Source organism: Sinohyriopsis cumingii, chromosome 2, assembly GCF_028554795.1.
Source record: "Sinohyriopsis cumingii isolate HCF-2022 chromosome 2, ASM2855479v2, whole genome shotgun sequence".
NCBI lineage: Eukaryota > Metazoa > Mollusca > Bivalvia > Unionida > Unionidae > Sinohyriopsis > Sinohyriopsis cumingii.
The window spans coordinates 1,860,667-1,876,367 of record NC_142962.1 but is presented as its reverse complement, the minus strand read 5'-3'; the positions used below and the strand labels follow the sequence as shown (position 1 = coordinate 1,876,367).

General features: G+C 35.1%; 1 protein-coding gene across 1 annotated transcript; it reads right to left on the bottom strand.

Moving 5' to 3' along the window:
* Positions 1 to 232: 232 nt before the first annotated feature.
* Positions 233 to 14,948, bottom strand: LOC149804201 (collagen alpha-6(VI) chain-like). Its single transcript, XM_089937878.1, has 8 exons — positions 14,930 to 14,948; positions 13,946 to 14,132; positions 10,192 to 10,562; positions 7,233 to 7,259; positions 5,519 to 6,082; positions 2,668 to 3,138; positions 1,904 to 1,996; positions 233 to 361 (listed from the first exon to the last, which is right to left on the bottom strand). Exons 2-8 carry the CDS (start codon positions 14,056 to 14,058, stop codon positions 339 to 341), a joined length of 1,662 nt encoding a protein of 553 aa, XP_089794004.1. The 5' UTR covers positions 14,059 to 14,132; positions 14,930 to 14,948; the 3' UTR covers positions 233 to 338.
* Positions 14,949 to 15,701: the final 753 nt, after the last annotated feature.

The following is a 15,701-nucleotide window of genomic DNA, read 5'->3' as shown; positions in this document are numbered from 1 at the left end:
AACTGTGCAGTAATAACACTCATAGGAATGAGTGCATGACCACCTTTAGTGTACCATTAAAGAGTCTATGTGTGTTTGTGTGTGTGTGTGTGTTTGTGTGTGTGTGTGTGTGTGTTTGTGTGTGTGTGTGTGTGAGAGAGAGAGAGAGAGAGAGAGAGAGAGAGAGAGAGAGGGAGTAATATAAAGTAAGGCACACACACACACTTAAACTAATGGATGAACGGAAACAAAATAAGACTTTTTTGGTTTCTTTGATAATATATCGCTATAAACTAAAACAAGTTGGTGTCATCTTATGGTTTAGTGTTCCAAGCTGTTATTATAACACCTGACTGAGATCACAGTGTCTCTTCAGAACGAACTGGAAAAAAAGAAAATATTGCATGTTGTAAACATTCTTTCATATACACAACTTTCACAAAGCGTATAAATATATTTATATGTAAATATTAAACTATAAAAAACGAAATAAACAGGATCGGGCTCACGCATCAGCTCTAGTAATCTATATTAATTCCCATTTATGTGCAAACTTATTTGCATGTAGTACTGAAATTACTTTCATGTTCGTATGTATAATCAAATATCTTTAATAAGAAAAGTAAGAAACTCAAGTCGCACTTACTATATGTACTAGTCTAAATAGTTCACACCTATGTTTATAATACAAAGCGTGTTTTTTGTGATAAAAAATTATGAATGAAATTTACATTTACACTATATTCGATACTTCCAGTTTTCAAACATTTTCCCTTAAATGAAAATACATTTTCTGCAAAGCATTACGACTGTCATCACTGACAGCTCGAACTATAGAAACTTTCGCGAATTATGTTTCAGTTCATATTATTAGTCACCAAGTAATTTGTATTTTCCACTACTCTTCTACCTGTCTCTGAAATTTTCATTCATTCAACATTAACCTTTTTCATTTAAAAATAGCGTTATTCTCAGTTGCAAGTGAAATAAATTATGTGAACATTTCAAAACGTCATATTCGGGGAATGATTAGACCCATTCTACTATGTGTAACTCGTGATGTGGGTAAAGATTTGAAAGGAAAGCAAAACAACAACAGAAAATAGCAGATTTTTAACATTAAAGATAAAATTTCATTCATCGTAACGAATATAATTTGCTGCTATTAAGAAGCAAAATTACGCTATTAATCTTCACGGCACTACTAATTATTAATTATAAAGATGTAAACAGACGAAGACATGCAGTTGTCAGTAAAGAGAAACAGAATCGAAAAGAAAACAAGTGAAATTGATTCTCGGTTGTCATTAGCGGAAACGTTCAGATACCCGTGATTTCTTTCATAGATACCATTCTGACGTCAAACAAACACATTTCAATCAGGTTGTTCTGAGTAACTATCCTTAAGAATTCATAACTCGTAAAACATTCACATAAAAATAGTATAACATTAAAATTCTCTGTATAATTACATTTAAAAATGTTATTGATCGTAGACGTTTTGATTTATTTTCCCCTTCATTTTTCAAGATCTGAATGGTTAAATTTACGTACCTTATTGCAACAATTTGTGACTGAATGAGAAATACGGGAAGAATAAGATTTGGGTACCCGTCACTTTTTATCCCTCATCGATAAGATGGTTCTTTTCAATAAAAAGGGGTACAACTTAATTAAATTTAACCGAATAATTTGCAAATGTTATCCTGAAACTACATAATATGATTAACAACTTAACAAAGATTCGTTTGTTATATTGAAAGCTGTCAACGTATAATGGTCAAGTCAGTGAAAGCCATTCGTAGGAACGAATGCACAGACGGAAACGAAAGTAACTCAAAATGCCTATTGCTTATGACTCAAGGATTGTGCTAAAACATCGGGAGGAATACAGAATTGTACAGGGCGCAAGAATGTCACTCACCTTCACAGGTTGATTGCTTTATATCGCTTCGAATCGTCTGCAAGGCATTGAAACTACTGACGGTAAAGGCATGACCACTGTCCGAAGCAATCCCTGAATAATAAGAACGAGAACAATGGCAAAGTGACTCATTTGAGATCGAGAACAATGGCAAAGTGACTCATTTGAGTGAATTCGGAGATGATAGACCAATCGTTGCCAGGTTGCATATTCACTTACTTGCTTGTGTACACTGTCAAATTATGCTAATGAAATAAGATTTTTAAAAACAATAGCATTGAATTAAAGACATATTATTAATTTTACTATCTAATGAAAGCTAGCTAGTAGTGCCTTGTGTTCACTTCTACCCAAAATGGTATTGATACTCATAAAATATCTAGTGCCAAATCTGATTCATCAATCAAATTACTCTTTAATACATAGTTTGGGCTTTTCATCGATGAAAATGAGTTGCAAGTATTAATGCCAGCCATTTTAGACAGTTTGATATTCAGTATAAAGACCTATTTTGTAATTAATGTGCGAACTAAAAGTTAAACATCAGACGTATTTAGACAATTGCGCTTTTTAATTCCAAGTCGTATATCATTTATTCAGCTTCGTAAAAATGCATAACTCTACCACTAAATCTTTGGAAATGAACAATTACCACACTTTCGTACAGAAACGTTTTCGAATGGGAAGCTGGTACGATAGTGCAAAATTATACGACATCTTTGCTTTTTCTTTACTTAGCAAATGAGGACATTGCATGAACTCACCGTTTATTTCGTCCTTGTTGATTTGACTTCCGACTCCAATGGATATGATATGTATCCCCTGAGTTTTTAGATGTTGTGCCGCCGTCAGTGTGTTGTTGGTATTAGCTGAAGCGCCATCTGTCAGCACAATCAGGAAATTGGGGGCGTCATCACGTGCTCCATGGTTAGCCGCAAAGCTGGTTTGGCCCACGAACTCCAGAGCTAGATCGGTATTAGTACCTCCCTGCATGTAGTTAACTCTCTGAATCTGGCTCAGGAGTTGAGCCTTAGTTGTATAGGAATTAAGGTAAAATTCGTTTCGGGGGCTGTTTGAAAAGGTCACCATGCTGACTTGGACTTGGCCCTTCCCGATGCTAAAGTCGTTTACGACCCTGGACACAAAGTCCAGTTGTTTTTGGAAATTCGAAGCACCTTCACTGGAAGAGGCGTCCAATAGAAAGACTATATCCGCCTTTTGGGTTGAGCTGCATGCTGCAACGTACAAAGTGTGTTACAGGTATTATATCGGAAAGAAAAACACCCCTTTTAAATTAATAAATCAAGGTCTGTATCTAAATATCCTTTTCACGGAACGCACAATTGCTGTCGCAGAACCATCCTTTGGGATGGGATTGTGGGTAAGATGGGTGAACGGTTAGATACCTGTTTGGAGTTACCACCCGATAATTTATAAACTGGGTAAGACTAGATAGTCAGATTTTATGATTGTTCAGGTAGGTTTAAATATGAGAATCCTAACATGCAAATGCATTTTAGCTGTTCTGTTGTAATGTTGGTACATCAAACACGGAGAGAGAGTGAGAGAGACAGAGACAGACAGACATACGTATAGGGAGCATTTCATAGCCTTCCATTTTATCCACCGACACATTCGTCTCATCAAAGTTATCCCAATCCTTGTTTGTTATAATAAACATCTCAAAATCACCGATCATGATTGCCGGCGGCTGATCTTTTAAGACAGTTTCTTAGTAAAAGTCTTAATTCTTTAGACCTCACCATTTTAGCTGTTGAAATTTTCAACATTTCAATACTGTTGTTGTTTGAAACGGTCACCATGCTGACTTGTACTTGGTCCTTCGCGATGCTAAAGTTGTTTACGACCCTGGACACAAAGTCCAGCTGCTTTAAGAAATTATATATATATATATATATATATATATATATATATATATATATATATATATATATATATATATATATACTATGTCGCAGCGCCTACTGTGTAAAGAGGGTGACCCTGAGGCATCTAACATCCTGGTATATAATATAGCTTCTTCTGACTGTGTAGTCTTCATTGAGAAACTCAGCTTTCCCTCTGCACTACTGTCACTAAGTCAACGCCTCTGCTATCTGGCAATTCACTATACAATTTTGTGTATTATCCCTAAGCCGACTATTTTGGCGGATGTATATGGATGTTAGGAGCCTAACAAAATAGTTCAAAACACTTGATCGATTGACATTAGTCGGTTGTGTGGACCTCCTAAAGTGACTCTAATATTAGTCTTAAGTGTAATTTGAAACAAGTAAACTTCTTCATACAAATCTGCTAACATGAGGTGTTGTTAAATTGGCAAAGAGTACTTCCGTTGTCAAACTGTTTAATTTGGGAGGCAAGTTGTTTTGAACGTTGTTAAGCTCTTCATGCACATAGTCCAATATTCCAATAATGACTAAATGACAGTGATCGATTTTGAAAATGCTCCATAACTTTGGAATATGACTTAGATTGCTGACGTTGTTCTTTTTCTAGTAGTTGTACATGACAACGTAACATGTGTCTTACAAAATCGACATGTTTTCTAGTATTGCCGCACAAATGTCAGACACATTATGTTTTAGTACAAAGCTTGCTTAGCCCACGCTAGTGGAAAAACAAGATATAGCAGTCATGTTTTATACAGTGGCTGCTGCGTTAATATTTTTGTTAACGTTTATCTTAATATGTTTATATACCTGCTTATGTTTCTTAAAAAACTTCATGGATTCAATTGATACTGTTATTTTTATAACACAAAGACGATTCATTCTACGGAACATTTAAACGCTTCTTTAACGGTCGTCTCGGTTTTGGTCGAAGGCTTTAATTTACACGATTTTCCTAAGCCAATTGATCGATTCTGTTTGCGTAAGGAAGGAATTAGCATGATGCAAATACATTTCATGATGCGACACTATCACCTGTTCCATTGACCTTGAGGTATAGAGCTCAGTCATAGAAGGTTTGCGTAATGATTTCGGTAAACATCTTTAAATAGTCAATACTTCCTGCACCCTATCACGAAATCTGTTCATACGTATGTGAATCATTACGAAGTTAAGACAATCGTTTCAGCGACGCACTGATTTGCCCTTTACCTTGGGGTCAACGTTACCATTATAGAAGATCGGCATTAAAGTGTGGGATAAACCTTCTCATTTGCTTATGTTTCCCAAATCTCTTGATGGAATCTGTTCATACCTGGGACGTCTCATTATGGTGCAAACACAATTCATTCTGCTACACACTTGCTTACTCGCTAACTTTGGGGTCAATATTACGTGGTCTTGAGCAATGAATACCATGCCTTATTGTTAGTTATAGAGCTCTTGGAATCTTTCAGAAAGCGGTCATTACATTTATCTTTCTATGTGTGGTGGCAATATCTTAAAGCGATCATTACTTGTATGCATAAGATGATTGAAGATACTAACTTTGTGTACGAATGTTACGAACATATTGAATAATTCTCTGTTTTAGTCCCTCAGAACAACTAGGTGATACCCAATAGTTCCAAACAAAAACGAAAGAACAGATAATTACATATATAGGTAAGAAGTAATAATTAAATGCTAAAAGTTTACTTACTTTGACACGCTGCATAGGTGAGCTCTGATTTAATTTGCTGTAATGCATTAAAGTCAGCAATTGCTAAAGCATGAGCATGATCCGTTGCTATGGTTTCCAACTCACTGTGGACTATGCGAGACCCAATACCAATGGCAATAACTTTGGTGTTATTTCTGTGCTTGAGTAGCTCTGCCTGCACCTTGGTTTTGGCTGGTTCTGTGGACTGTCCATCGGTGATGACGATAACAATATCCGTTGCGTTTTCTCTACCGCCGTGGGATGGTAGAAAACTATTATTACGTACGTACGCTAGTGCCTCGTCTGTTTGTGTTGTCCCACTATGATATACAATACGAGATATTGCGGACAAGAGAGTAGCTTCGTCGTGGTATCTATTAAGAGGAAATTCCTCCTTAGCATGAGTGCCGAATGTTATCACACTGATTTGCACGTTCTGGGGACCGATCTGGAATTGGTAGGCAAAGTCCCGTACGAAATCCAACTGTTTCTTGAAATTAGTTGAACCTTCACTCCCCGAGGAGTCGAGGACGAACACTATGTCTGCAGGCGTGTTCCCACATTCTGGACAATCATAATTCAATAGATAAAAACAAGACAGATTGACACTGTAATGATGTTACGGTGGATAATAAGTGTGTGTGTGTGTGTGTGTGTGTGTGTGTGTGTGTTCTGATAAGAATATTACCATCTGTTCATTTTCTAGTAAATCAGCAGATCTGAGTAATGGTTTGAATGACTATGTAGCATCAAAAAACCAAGAGTATCGATATGTAAGTTTTGTAATTTGTATGATACTTATCGCTGTGTGCCTGTTGCTCATACTTTCTGTTTAAAACATCCATATAGATCAACAGGACAGTGAAACCACAAGAAGCGTATAAATGACAAAATCTCATCCGATTTGGATATTCATTTACAACCATCATAATATTACAATGTTGAGCTGTTTGTTTTCAGAAATTGATCAAGAAGACATTCCTTTGAAGTAGATAGTAACAAACAGTTACCACTGCTTCATTACCTGCCAGAAAGGCACAATATTTCAGACATTAGGGAGAACATCGATCCTTTGAAAGTTTGTGACACCTTTCTTTCCATAGTTTTTTATGCATGCAAGATGAGCTTTTTCAGACTACATAAAGCAAAGGCTTTTGTCAAAACTAAACAATAAAAACAGTTAAATTGTAAATAGTTTAAGTTTAAATATTCAGAGCTTTAAAAAGACAATTCTTAATATGTTCTATGATTTATCAAAGCTGACCAAAGACAGGATTTCAAATATAATAACTGTATCATACAATATTAAACTGTATTGTAAATAAATTTATCACCTTTAACGCGATGAAGAGCATATCCTAGTAGAACATCTCATATTTGAAACAAATGATAATAGCTATACCGATCAAACGAAATTATTACTTTAAAATTATATCTTACAAAGCATATGCCTCGATACTGTAAACTGAGAACTTTTAATATTTGTTTTAGGTCAAAAAAACCAAATGTTTATTTTAAATGCAAATATAGAATATACAAAACAGAAGATCTTTCTGCAAAAAAACATGCATGATCCTTGTAATAATGACGTCCACTGTGTTCATTTTCCGCATTATCATTCAAAACAACATTATGCGCACGTACGCATGCAAGCGCGCGTGCGTGCGTGCATGTGTGTGCGTGCGTGTGTGTGTATGTCTGTGTGTGTGTTTACCTGGATTTTGTGTTGGTTCTGGCTTGTCTGGAATGAAGAGGTTTACAAATTATATACCAACTGTAACATACGCAAACAATGTATAAAAGTATGTATAATTAGGAATGTTGTGCTCAACTTATTACTCATACATTTACTAGTTATATATTGACTAATCATATAGACTGCTCTGGTGCCCGATTTGGGTTAAAACATCCGTTTCCAATGCAGGAGGTCGCGGGTTCGAACCATGGCCAAGTCATACCAAAGAATGTTACTAGCAGCTGCCAAGTTTGGCGCTCAGCAGTTAGAGTTTAGTGTTAGGACTGGTCGGTGTCAGGATAATGTGGCTGGGTGGGACATGATGCAACATATCTGCAGCATGATGTCCCAGGGCTAAACATCACCATAAACTGCCAAACAGCTGTAATCGTGGCCATATGACTAAAATTGTTAAAGCTGCATTAAAAATCTAAATCAACTGTACACACATACATACTAATCATGTACTTAGTATTTATGTATTTACTATTCATACACTTACTTGTCATATACTTCATATAAACTTAGTAATCATGTACCGCTCCGGTGGCCAGATGGTTGAAGCGTCCGACTCAGAAGCAGGATGTCGTGGGTTCGAACCCCGTCAGAGTCATACTAAATACTTACAAAAATGATAGTAGCAGCTGCCTCGCTAGGCGCTCAGCATTAAGAGGTTAGTGTTAGGACTGGTCGGTCTGGTGTCAGGATAATGTGACTGGTTGGGACATAATACTACATGTCAACTGCCACAATGCACACATCTTAGCGATATGACTACAAAATTGTTATCGTTACGTTAAAAAAACTTACAGTACTCATGTACTTGCTAGTTATTTACTTATTAGTCAACCACTTGCTAGTCATGTACTTACTAAGCATACACTTGCTAGTCATACACTGAGGTCGGACAATGTGGGGTGGGTGGGTCAAAAAACCAATAATACAAAATATGTATAACACATAACACATAAGTACATCACTAGCTAGTATTTAGTCAAATACTTACCAATCACAAACACTAGTAACGTACTTAATAGTCATATGCTTACTAGTCATATACTTACTAGTCATATCACAGCTAGCCATATTCTTACTAGTCATATCCTTACTAGTCATATCCTTACTAGTCATATCATAGTTAGTGATGTCCTTACTAGTCATATACTTACTAGTCATATCCTTACTTGTCATATCCTTACTAGTCAAATACTTGCTAGTCATATACTTACTAGTCATATCCTTACTAGTCAAATACTTACCAGTCATATACTTACTAGTCATATCCTTAGTTGTCATATCCGTACTAGTCATATACTTAGTTGTCATATACTTACTAGTCTTATCCTTACTAGTCATATACTTACTATTCATATCATAGCTAGTCAAATACTTACTAATCATATACTTACTAGTGATATACTTAGTAGTCATATCATAGCTAGCCATATTCTTACTAGTCATATCCATACTAGTCATATTCATACTAATCATATCCTTACTAGTCACATTCTTACTAGTCATATCCTTACTAGTCACATTCTTACTAGTCATATACTTACTAGTCATATTCTTACTTGTAATATCTTTACTAGTCATATCCTTACTAATCATATATTTAATAGTCATATACTTACTAGCCATATACTTACTAGTCACATCCTTACTAGTCGTATGCTTACTAGTCATATCCTTACTAGTCACATCCTTACTAGTCATATACTTACTAGTCATATTCTTACTAGTCACATCCTTACTAGTCATATACTTACTAGTTAGTCATATCCTTACTAGTCATATCCATACTAGTCATATACTTACTAGTCATATCCTTACTAGTCATATCCTTACTAGTCATATACTTAGTAGTCATATCCTTACTAGTCATATCCTTACTAGTCATATCCTTACTAGTCATATCTTCACTAGTCATATACTTATTAGTCATATTCTCACTAGTCATATCCTTACTAGTCATACACCTCCCATATATTTGACATACTAGACATTTACTAGCAATACACTTATCAGTAATATACTTACAAATCACGTACCTACTAGTCCAGTACCTATTATTCACATACTTACTACTAATATTTTCAAATTATGTTGCAAATGTAGATGATTTTGGTTCTTTTAAAATTCACGACTTCTGATTCGGAAAAGATATTAATACTAACCATAGTGTCACAGTATGATAAAGACGTCTAGCCATAGTGTTGCAGTATGATAGAGACATCTAATCAGATTATTGAAGTATGATAGATTAAACTAACCAGAGAGTCGCAGTATGACAGATACATCGCCCCCCAAAAAACTGTTTAAGCATGTCTCCAAGAAGAAAATAAATGTAGTAACTGTATTTATCAAGCTCAAATAAAAAAACAGGAGTTAACAATCTTGTGCCACTTTAAGGGCGATATCTCGATATCTTATGTCATGCATGGCATCTAGGTGAAACAGAAAATAAAATTTTCTTATTCAAGTACATGTGGGTTTTTTTAAATATAGAAAGTGTTGGAGATTCAAAAACTTTATCTTCAGAGAAATGTATTTTTAATTTTATTTTCAACTGTTCAGTAGGGCACAAAGTAAACTAGTTACTTTAAAATGGTTTGTATATAGACAATTATAAACTTGTGCATTTGGTATTTTACACGTCTTAGTCCCAAAGCAAAATATTACATGTACCACAAACGAATGAGAGACACGACAAAAACACACATAATGGATAAATTGTTACAGATTATATTAAGTTCTGTATATTTTTGAAACTATATATATATATATATATATATATATATATATATATATATATATATATATATATATATATATATATATATAATTGCACATGTTGGTAATGCCTTAAACATATCCTCGTATGTGGTTGAATCGAACCTTTTTATCGCCATAATCATTTAAAAGTGTGTTAACATACTTCCACAAGCGGTTTCCTTCAGGTCTGATTGTATAGTGTGTAGAATGTCAAAGCTCCCCACGGTGTGGACGTCATTACGGTTCGATGCGATATTCCCAAGTTCGTACTGGTTGAGATCACTACCGATTCCCACACTAATGACCTTGATCCCGGATTGCTGCAGTCGGTGGGCTTCGGTTATCGTTCTACTTAGGTCGTTGGACTGACCGTCCGTCATGACGATAGCAATATGGGTTGTGTTACCTCTCGCGCCGTGCTGAGAAGAAAACTGATATGTGTGTGCATACTGAAGACCACTGTACGTTGCCGTGCCCCCACCAGAAAACGTCACGGTCTGTAGCTTGGAAATGAGATCCATTTTATCTGAGTATCTGAGAACAAGCAAGAAAGCGTATTTAATGTAATGGAACAATAAAAGGTGTTGAAAAGTATTCAAAATGAACAAGTGTGAAGCAGCCTCAACCTAGAGTTTACATAGAACAATAGTGTCAGAAACTTAGCGCTCAAATGAACAACTTACAATAAATACGAGAAACTTGAAAATGCATAGGTTCCAGCGCCCTGGAAATATTCGTTTGGTTCAATGGCATCTCGACATGGCTATCCGTGTCTACATTTTGTATATAATTTATTATTTTCGAATTATTATCAGTTTATATTAATTACTTTATAAATTTGTCAATACACCAACTTTTGTTGCCTTGCATTCCAATATAAGTAGCATTGCAACATTTTGTTCTTTAAAACATTTAATAATTTTAGGTTCTTTCTGTGGAAAAAATGCCGGAAGTAGTATCTTTGGTCAGGTTCTATACTCAATATACATATAAAATTTTAGCTGCTTTTATCGCAATTATATAAATATTTTATTACGTTCCGCAAATTACATTTACGTAATGCTTGAGCTAGTCATGAAATTTGCGAAAAGCAAATCACGAAGAAATCTCCCATATACAGTATGTGGAAATCAATAATGTAAGCCACTGGAATGAATTACATTACCTAAATTCCACGGTACGTTCTCTTTTATTGTTTCCATAGATGTCAAAATTGTCGATTGTAAAGTGTTTTATATTTCCAACTCTGATGGTTTTCACAAATACGGCAACATAATGCAAAAATAACAAAGTAATATCCGCCCCCCCCCCCCATATCAATAGGTCAGTCTCTACAAACACAGTTTTATTAAGATGTAGCGGTTTCTTCTGTACTTCTCTTATTCATCGGAATCTAATCCCTTTTGTAAGGAGTCGCCTGTCAAAGAGACTGATACATGTAAATATTTACAAACGTCGGGAGTCAGTTGCTAAGAAATTTCTCAACCCATACCATTAACATTGCGAGGGTGGAAAGTCGTTGCGCATGCCTGAAGAATCGGTAGTAAGTTAATGTAGATGTAACACATTTGCTGGAAGGCAAACATTAACACTGATGCATGAAAGGGAAAAGAGACATATATGGCAACAAATTGGCATTCTAAATACTCGACTGGCGAGATGTGTGTGTGTGTGTGTGTGTGTGTGTGTGTGTGATTAGGATTTTTAACGTAGCTTTAAAACAGTTTCAGTCATATCGCTACGATGGTTGCAGTGTGACAGTTTATAGTGACATCTAGCACTGGGGCAATAAACACAAACCAAGTTATGTGCATAATGATGCGTTTATAGGACACTATCGTTAGACAATAAACAAAAAGCAAGATAGGTGTATCGGAATGCATTTATAGGACAGTTATCGCTAGACAATAAACAAAAAGCAAGTTAGGTGTATAGGAATGCAATTATAGGACAGTTATCACTACACCATAAACAAAAAGCAAGATAGGTGTATAGGAATGCAATTATAGGACAGTTATCGCTAGACCATAAACAAAAAGCAAGTTAGGTGTATCGGAATGCAGCTATATGACAGTTATCGCTAGACAATAAACAAAAAGCAAGTTAGGTGTATCGGAATGCAATTATAGGACAGTTATCGTTAGACAATAAACAAAAAGCAAGTTAGGTGTATAGGAATGCAATTATAGGACAGTTATCGCTACACCATAAACAAAAAGCAAGATAGGTGTATAGGAATGCAATTATAGGACAGTTATCGCTAGACCATAAACAAAAAGCAAGTTAGGTGTATCGGAATGCAGCTATATGACAGTTATCGCTAGACAATAAACAAAAAGCAAGTTAGGTGTATCGGAATGCAATTATAGGACAGTTATCGCTAGACCATAAACAAAAAGCAAGTTAGGTGTATAGGAATGCAATTATAGGACAGTTATCGCTACACCATAAACAAAAAGCAAGTTAGGTGTATCGGAATGCAATTATAGGACAGTTATCGCTAGACAATAAACAAAAAGCAAGTTAGGTGTATCGGAATGCATTTATAGGACAGTTATCGCTAGACAATAAACGAAAAGCAAGTTAGGTGTATCAGAATGCAATAATATGATAGTTATCGCTAGACAATAAACAAAAAGCAAGTTAGGTGTATCGGAAGGCATTTATAGGACAGTTATTGCTAGACAATAAACAAAAATTAGGTGTATCGGAATGCAATTATAGGACAGTATCGCTAGACAATAAACAAAAAGTAAGTTAGGTGTATCAGAATGCATTTATAGGACATTTATCGCTAGACAATAAACAAAAAGCAAGTTAGGTGTATCGGAATGCATTTATATGACAGTTATCGCTAGACAATAAACAAAAAGCAAGTTAGGTGTATCGGAATGCATTTATAGGACATTTATCGCTAGACAATAAACAAAAAGCAAGTTAGGTGTATCGGAAGGCATTTATAGGACAGTTATTGCTAGACAATAAACAAAAATTAGGTGTATCGGAATGCAATTATAGGACAGTATCGCTAGACAATAAATAAAAAGCAAGTTAGGTGTATCGGAATGCAATTATAGGACAGTATCGGTAGACCATAAACACAAATCAGGTAATGTACATCGGGATACATGGCTTACTTTTGTTCCTACTTGCAAACTATTTAACATGCAACCAAATTAATCATTACGACCATAATTATTTCTGTATAAGGAATACAAATTCCAAATTTATATAATAATAATAAGCTTGAAATATCACCGGAAAGAGCTTTAAATGCAAAAAATAGTTAAATAGTTTCACCATGAAAAATTCGTACGTAAATGTTAAGAGACATTGGCCAGTGGGAACCATGCTGCATTTCGCGTAAAAATTTATTGTGCTAGAAACTGCGCATCTATCACCAGTACCAACTGCTGAATAAGCCATACACTGTCCACTATTGTGTCATGTGACGTTTCGCTCTGTTTAACGAATCTTAGATTTTAAATCATATGATGAATTGATTCAACAAATATAAAAGTCCATAAACTTAATTGTAATAACTTAATTTACTTGCTAATAATAACATCGAATTGACTATAGCTATTATGCACCTTCGCCGAATCCGACGAATGGTAAACATGTTTATCACTCGGTTTATCCCGTTTATATTTATTATAAAAAGAGCTGACAAAAGTCGCACTTCAAACTCATTCCATTGATAACACTATCATTACTATTATGATATTCCAATTAAATTTGCTGTCAACTAATTAAGAAACATTGACGTCAAAAGGTATTTATATAAATATGTGCTGATTTTAAATAATCGCACAATTTCTTTCTTTACACTAATGGCTGATTTCGTTCATGAATTGAATACAGCACATTAAAAGGAAAATATATACTAAAACATAAAAGATAAAAATTATACGTACGAGTTGAGATAGAACTCGTTCCTGGCATATGTAGCAAAGGTGACCAGTCCAAACTGGACCTCATTAGGTCCTACAGAGAACTGGTTAACGAAGTCCGTGACAAAATCCAGCATTTTGTGGAAATTGGCCGATCCTTCGCTGGACGAGGAATCCAGGATAAAGACAATGTCAGCTTGCCCTCCACAACCTATTGGAAGACACGTTTGAAGCTAAATATAGACAATGTCAGCTTGCCATCTACAACCTAATGGAAGACACGTTTGAAGTTAAATATAGACAATGTCAGCTTGCCATCTACAACCTATTGGAAGACACGTTTGAAGTTAAATATAGACAATGTCAGCTTGCCCTCCACAACCTATTGGAAAACACGTTTGAAGTTAAATATAGACAATGTCAGCTTGCCCTCCACAACCTATTGGAAGACACGTTTAAAGTTAAAGCATAGTGTTTGGTGTCCCTGAAGACGAAGTACAAATCAATATAATTTAATCGACAAATCAACAATTGGATAAATGATCAAAGTGTAACTTCATACCTATAGAGAACGCTAAATTTTGGGAATAGATATTCAAAATGCCACCTCGTACTTCCATACAACGCTACATTCTGTATAAATGTTCAAAATGTAACTTTATGCCAGAATATAATGGTAAAATCTAGCAAAGATGACTGGCATATCTACCCAAACCAATTGATGACTCACCAGTTTGCATAATTGTTGAGATTTTGTTGTCATATATCATCTGTACTTAACTGTAATCATCAACAACCGTAATACAAATTATATTTACAAATATATGGCCACTGTTATACCCCCACCCCCTCCCCCCGTTATACTTCTGCTCATTATTCGCCCAGCAGAATTTAAAACCATATTTGACAGAAAGCATTTCACTTAAAGACTTTCAGGTCTGTACAAATGATGTTTGAAAAATATATAACTTAAATACAATGAATGTAATGTTACTGTCTTATACTTACCAGAATTTATTTTGCCTGAAAAGAAAAGTATAAATTATAGCGAATCAATATCGGGTATTGATTCTCTAACTATAACATTATCCGTGTCGGACAAAGCTAAAATATATGTTTTCAAAATGATCAGTAAAGAAGTAGCCCAAATAAAGCATTATATCTTGAACTAAGTTTCTGTCAACCTTACCACAAGTAGTGAGTTGTAATGAGGACGTTATTGTTTTCTACTTATTATTCCATTTTTAAAGTAGACTAGAAAAGAGATTAAAATGGAAAATTGAAAAATATTGGAACAGCTTCGTTTTACTTAGCTGCAAAAAAGCAGCATAGATTTAAACGGCAAAATATAAGTTACTACTCTCAGTAACAAAAGAAAAGAACATGACTCAAATACGGCTACGAAGTCTTAGAAAATGACTCCAATAGAGCTACGAATTCTTAGAAGAAAAAAACTCAAATACGCTAGCGAATTCTTAGGACCGTACCACTTGCATATTAAAACTAAGCATTGTCTGAAATAACAACTGCACGATATATGTACTGCACGTTCAGTCCAAACCATATTGCCGCGGAACAGGTTGATGGCAGGGTAAACAACTTCATTAAATTACATACGCTGGAAATACCAGGGTAGACTAAACAAAAGGAAATAACAACTTCGTTGGAAATATGATGCCAGAGTGCAAAGTTTATAAGAGACTTCCGTTTCGGAGAAGAACTAACGAAATGCTTATGATAAAATGTTATCAGAATACAAACCACCGCAAATTGGAGAGTC

Bases quoted from the DNA above. Each gene is read 5' to 3' on its own strand.
- LOC149804201 (XM_089937878.1), bottom strand. From the start codon at position 14,058: ATGCTGGATTTTGTCACGGACTTCGTTAACCAGTTCTCTGTAGGACCT. The intron at 6,083-7,232 runs GTAAACACACAC...ATGATTGTCCAG, and splicing joins AGAACCAACACAAAATCCAG to AATGTGGGAACACGCCTGCA. The intron at 362-1,903 runs GTGAGTGACATT...CTTTTTTTCCAG, and splicing joins AAAGCAATCAACCTGTGAAG to TTCGTTCTGAAGAGACACTG.